Here is a 5,852-nt window from a genome sequence, read left to right as displayed (position 1 = left end):
TAGCGTACAAGTACTTTATAGTTCTACGGTGCGGATTACTATTCCTTGAACTAAAAAGTTTCTTTCAAGGTGAGTCAGATTATTGTAAACGATCATGCATTGGAGGCATGATATAGCGGGTTGTAGGTCCGCTAGGTTTATATCACACATACGACAGTATGATATTTGTGTTCTTGCAGGTACTCCGCATTGGAAATGAGTGGGAGGGTCGTCACATAGGTCCTGGTCGTCTGGATCTAGGTTGCCGAAACAGTCTTGACAAAGATAATCGTTATCTAAATGGTAGGCGGAGCGTATCGACTGAACACAGAGGCAAGACTGAACCTCCTCCGTCACCTCCAGATCGAATGCGAGCACGGGTACGTCTCGGTTTTCCATGTCAGAGTTGATGAATTTGCCATCCGTTCTGTACATACATACAAAAACAGTTAATATATATTTTTTTCATAAGTTTCGTTCGGACCTGTTCCTTTGTACGAATACTGTATCCCTGTATATAATATAGTATATATAATATGTTATGATTATGTTAGTTGTTATTTATTATATATATATATTCCTTATCTCTCTCTCTCTTTCTCTTTTTTTTCTTTTTTTTTTATTATTATTATTATCTAACATTGCTGTTATGATGCTGTATTACATTGTATTGGCTATTATTCGTGTTGAGGTGCGTATGGGTGGGGTGCGCGCGACGGATTCTCCAACATGGTCGCTCGCGTGTACCTTTGGTATGGCGTTGGTTTAATGTCAACAGTAGTGTGTTGTTGAAATAACTAATTATTTGTTAATCATTATGATTTTATTTAGTAGTGTTTTTGTAATATTGTTTTGTGTTTCATGATATTGTGTGTGTAAATACCGTGTGCTACTTTAACGTAATAGCATGGATTGTATTGTTATCGAATTTCGATAGTCATTGTTTTGATTATACGTGACTTGCATTTATATAAGTCTCGTTTAATTTAGTTAATGCTTTGTGTATTGTATTACCAGTCACTTTCGTGTAGCATAACTTTATTCCTTTGTACCGAGTTCAGTCATGTCTTGTTGTTAATATTTAGTTAGTCTATCTTGATTAATTTCTAACCTATTTCTGTGTTTATTGACTTTTCTTATTTTCCCTATTAATTTATTATTGCTTGTACTTGCTATTTGTTATTATTTTATATATGATATGAATTAGTTCCCTTATTAGTGATTAAAATTTATTTATTAGATTAACATCGTCTGTAATTCTTCAGATTCTACACTTTCGATGCTGCGTCACTTACCTGGATCATTCCCACAACATCATCCGATTCTTGGATATACCTTGGATACTTACTACGGTTGCCTTCAATCATCTTATATCTGTGGCCATAAAGGTACTGTTTAATTTATTTAATTTAATGTGTGTATAATGCATTGTGTGAGCGGCCGCTATTGTGCATTGCAAAATCTGTTTCTACATGTTAGATATAATAATATAACAATACTACGTAGGTTAATACAGTATACTATCCTTTTACTCCGGTTATATTTATTACTAACTCTCAATTAATCTATCTTATTTATTTTCTAACCACTTTCTATACTTATTAGCTATTTTATTTCTTCTTATTAATCTACGAAATTCATGCATGTACACTTCCTTGTATGGTGATTGATTGTTCACGAGGTAAGTTGCACTTTCACTGTTTTAATTATTCCTTGAACTAACACGTTTTACATTCAAACAGTAATTGGAGTACTCGTAATAATCTTCCTTTCCTTTTTAGGTTTCCGCTATCTCTGTTGTTCGACGAACAGTGTCACGCTTCCACAGTATTGTTATAACATTTATTAATGTTGTATTTTGCATTAAGGCAATTGAAGTTAATTCGTTCATTTATGCTCAGCTGGCTGTCGTACATGGTGTTCCGCAAACAGGGATCCATAACCTATTTTGCACGTAAACCTTCTTGTATAATGATCACTTGTTCACAAGGTAACTTTCACTTTCACCCTTTTAATTATTCATGTGTTGTATTTTGCATTAAGGCAAGTGAAGTTAATTCGTTCATTTATGCTCAGCTGGCTGTCGTACATGGTGTTCCGCAAACAGGGATCCATAACCTATTTTGCACGTAAACCTTCTTGTATAATGATCACTTGTTCACAAGGTAACTTTCACTTTTAATTATTTTTTAATTAACACCCTTTTAATTATTCATTGAATCAACGCGTTATATATTCAAACAATAATTGGAGTACACATAATAATTTTCCTTTTTTCTTTTAGGTTTCCGCTATCTGTATTATTCGACGAATAATGTCACACCTCCTTTTGATTTAACCACAATATAGTTATAGCATTTAGTAACCTTGTATTTTGCACTGAGACAATTGAAACTAATTTATTCACTTATTTTAGGTAGCTGTTATACATTACGTTCCAAACAAGGATCCATAACCTATATTTGCACATACACTTTCTTGTATGTTGATTACTTGTTCCCAAGGTAACTTTCACTTTCACTAGTTAATTATTCATTGAGTTAACACGTTTTATATTTAAACAATAATTGAAGCACATATAATAATTGCCCTTTTCCCTTTTATGTTTTCGCTATCTGTGTCATTCGACGAACAGCACTACAACATACACTACTGCACTACGTTGCCCACTGAAATCACTTTATTCATTGTTTATTTCGATTATGCGCTAGTTTTAACTTGTTTAAGTGCACTGTTCGCGGAATCCCTTTTACTTCAATCTTGATGTTTTGGTTCTTTATGTGGTCCAGTATATTGATTGGAGAATTTTCCTTTACTAGGTTCTTTTAGTAGATATATCGAATCTCCTATTTTAAAATTTTGAGGGTTGATTCGTCGGTCGTAATATTCTTCTGATCTTAGTTTGGATTTTATCAAATTTTCTCTTGCCATTCGTTGTACGGCGTTAATTTTATCGAACAGATCTCCGAGATATTCTGCGCATGTTGTGTCACGTCCCGCGCTACGCACGTGCCGTACCGAAAAACGGAAAACCGCAATATACAAATGACGCGAGCGACAATTCGAATATTCAAAACGAACATAAGATACAACGAAAATGGAAATTGTTTAAATAAAAGTTTAATTAAATGTAGTCATATATAGAGAATTAGTATACGAGGGCAATTAAGAGGTAATAAAGTTAAAATAGGTACTCTAACGAAATAGTAAATATAAAGAGTACAACATAACCTATAATTTCATAATTCGGCTAAGGATGAACTATGAAAAACCAATCAACCAAAAGTGACTCGCAAATTAATTAATAAATCACGACATAATACTATATTCAATCAGGATAACCTACAATTCGACAATTTAATCAAATCTCGTAATAACTTCATGAATAATTCAAAGGAAAGGAAAAAGGAATAGAACGATAGGAATACACACCTTTATAACAAACAGGAAATATCGAGCAATTTAATATACAGCAAATATGGACATACAAAACCACAATAAACAAAATATATCTTACATACAACTAGATATAAAATATATAAAACACCTAGGCATATTAACACACTTCAATAAACCAGGCACTATTGTCAGAATCCACACACGAAACGTCAAGATTAAAGTAAAAGGGATTCCACGAACAATACACTCGAACAAGTTAAAACTAACACAATTGAAACAGACCACAAGAACAATTTCAAGAGACAACGGAGTACGGTAGTATATGGAACAACACTGCTTGTCGAATACTGCAGATAGTGGAAACCTAAAAGGAAAAAGGAAAATTACTATGCGTGCTCTAACTATTACTTAAATATAAAATGTGTAATTCAATAAAATAATTACAAAACAGTGGAAGTGGAAAATACCTCGTGAACAATTACTCCTCGTAGAAGGAAGTGTATGTGCGAAGACAGGTTATGTGTTCATATCCGTAGAACATAATCTACGACAGCCAGCTGAAACAAACAGCTGAACAACAAGGAATTAACTTTAATTGATTCGATACAAAACATAATACTACTAAATGTTTATAACAATATTGTGCCTAACTCAAGGCAAGTGTGCAACACTCAGGAAGTATGACACTGCTTATCGAATAATGCAGATAGTAGAAACGTAAAAGAAAAAAGAAAATTACTATGTGTGTGTTCTAACCATCATTTAAATACACAACATGTTAATTCAATAAAATAATTAAAAGCAGTGAAAGTTAAAAGCACCTAGTGCACAATTAATCTTCGTAGAAGAAAGCGTACATGCAGGAATTTCGCAGAAGCAAGTTGTGGACCCACTCCGTAGAACATAGTATACGTCTGTCAGCAGAAACGAATACATAAACTAACCTCAATTGCCTTAATATATATGGAAGAAAATAATACTATTAAAAATTTACAATTATATTTCAATTAAACTAAACGAAGCACAACAATCAATAATTGATGCTCGACAACAAACTTACAGTTCGCTAATGGAAAATAAAACCGAAAAAATCAAGAAAATTAATGACATTATAACGAAATAACTCAGTGTTGACATAGCGGTCTTTAATAAGAAGAAATAAAATCAGTCAATAAATGCAGGAAGAGTTAAGAAATAACTAAGATATGTTAAGTGAGTGACAACGATAATTTACTACTCACATCGAAGAAGTTTATACAAGGGTCAACGCAGTGATGAGAAACCAACTACCAAATTGGAATAAATGTGTACGAAGAATTGAAGTTGATACTACTGGAATGGTCAAGAAGACGTGATAAAATTGGAAAGTCAGAAATTAGTGACATTATAACAAACGATTCAACACCGACGGAATGGTCTTAGCAAGCAAGAAAAGGTACCTTACAAGTTAACGAGGTTTGTATGCAACCAATCATCGTAGAAAGAAGTGTGCATGCAGGAACTCCACGAGTATTGGCTACGGATCCAACTTTGCAAAACATAATATACGACGGTATGAAGATATCGAAGGTAATAAATACCGAGGTAACCAATCATAACCTAAAAAGGGGAAGAACGTTGTAAACCATATTGGAATAGAAATTGATAATAATAAGAAGCTCGTTACTCACATCGGAAGATATACATTAAAGCCGACGCAGTTACAAGAAGCCTACTACCAATCTTAAGTGAATACTTATGGAATACTGAATCAGATACCACCGAAACAGTCAAGATGGCAACAGGGAATTGGATAATCAAAGAAAAATTTGTGACGCCATAATAAATAATCCAACGTTGACGAAGCGGTCTTAGCAAACAAGATAGTGGACAGACTATTTTACTATACAGATATTTACAAAATATAGTGTTTTATATATATCTATATATATACTTACAATTCTAGGATAAGTAAAAGTAGTCTTGATAAGTGTTAGACATGTTGCGAAGAACCAGAAGATACCAAACGCGCACCATGTAGCCGTTCCAAGTAAAAGACTCAGCATTGAAGGATTAGAATTGTAGAACCTATAAACAATAAAGATTTTAACTAGCAATGTATAAGATTAGCTCCTAAATTCTATGTAAAGGCTGCAAATTACACGCACAAGGTAACGACAACTTCATAACAAAGAAACAGAAAATAGCCAATAATATAGGAATAGGTTATGAATTAATCAAAACTGATTAACTGAGTATCAACGACAAACGCGATTAAGATAAAAAATTATTATATTGTACTAAGTTAATATAGCATAATTGTATTAATTCTGGCGTAGAGAAATAAGGTTATGTTACGCAGTAGAACTGGTAATAACAAACTATGCACATATTACTATCAAATTAATTAAGCGAACACTCTATAAAAATAAATTACTCAAAACACACCAATAAAACAGTGCTATTGATAAATTATAAAATTTAACAATAACACA

At 32.9% G+C, this 5,852-nt stretch overlaps 2 protein-coding genes and 1 long non-coding RNA gene across 5 annotated transcripts; 2 read left to right on the top strand and 1 right to left on the bottom strand.

Moving 5' to 3' along the window:
• Positions 1-712: 712 nt before the first annotated feature.
• LOC117151382 lies at positions 713-2,396 on the top strand. Of its 3 annotated transcripts, none has more exons than XM_033319586.1 (5): positions 713-1,063; positions 1,245-1,367; positions 1,761-1,806; positions 1,881-1,969; positions 2,264-2,396. In XM_033319586.1, exons 1-5 carry the CDS (start codon positions 973-975, stop codon positions 2,326-2,328), a joined length of 414 nt encoding a protein of 137 aa, XP_033175477.1. In that variant the 5' UTR covers positions 713-972; the 3' UTR covers positions 2,329-2,396. The 3 variants fall into 3 exon arrangements, with proteins under 3 accessions (XP_033175477.1, XP_033175478.1, XP_033175479.1); XM_033319587.1 differs by having other exon boundaries at positions 714-949; XM_033319588.1 differs by lacking the exons at positions 713-1,063; positions 1,245-1,367 and adding an exon at positions 1,570-1,660.
• Positions 2,397-4,532: 2,136 nt separating this feature from the next.
• On the bottom strand, positions 4,533-5,804 carry LOC105680449. Its single transcript, XM_012382754.3, has 3 exons — positions 5,316-5,804; positions 5,049-5,166; positions 4,533-4,977 (listed from the first exon to the last, which is right to left on the bottom strand). The coding sequence occupies exons 1-3, from the start codon at positions 5,421-5,423 to the stop codon at positions 4,895-4,897; spliced, it is 309 nt and encodes a 102-aa protein (XP_012238177.2). The 5' UTR covers positions 5,424-5,804; the 3' UTR covers positions 4,533-4,894.
• Positions 5,183-5,470, top strand: LOC117151383. The gene is made up of 2 exons (XR_004461267.1): positions 5,183-5,213; positions 5,252-5,470. It is a non-coding gene; the product is annotated as an uncharacterized LOC117151383 (long non-coding RNA).
• Positions 5,805-5,852: the final 48 nt, after the last annotated feature.

The sequence above is a fragment of the Bombus impatiens genome, unplaced genomic scaffold (assembly GCF_000188095.3).
Source record: "Bombus impatiens unplaced genomic scaffold, BIMP_2.2 scf_0172, whole genome shotgun sequence".
NCBI classification, from domain to species: domain Eukaryota; kingdom Metazoa; phylum Arthropoda; class Insecta; order Hymenoptera; family Apidae; genus Bombus; species Bombus impatiens.
Note: the sequence above shows the minus strand (reverse complement) of the source record. Positions and strands in the feature narration are given on the sequence as shown.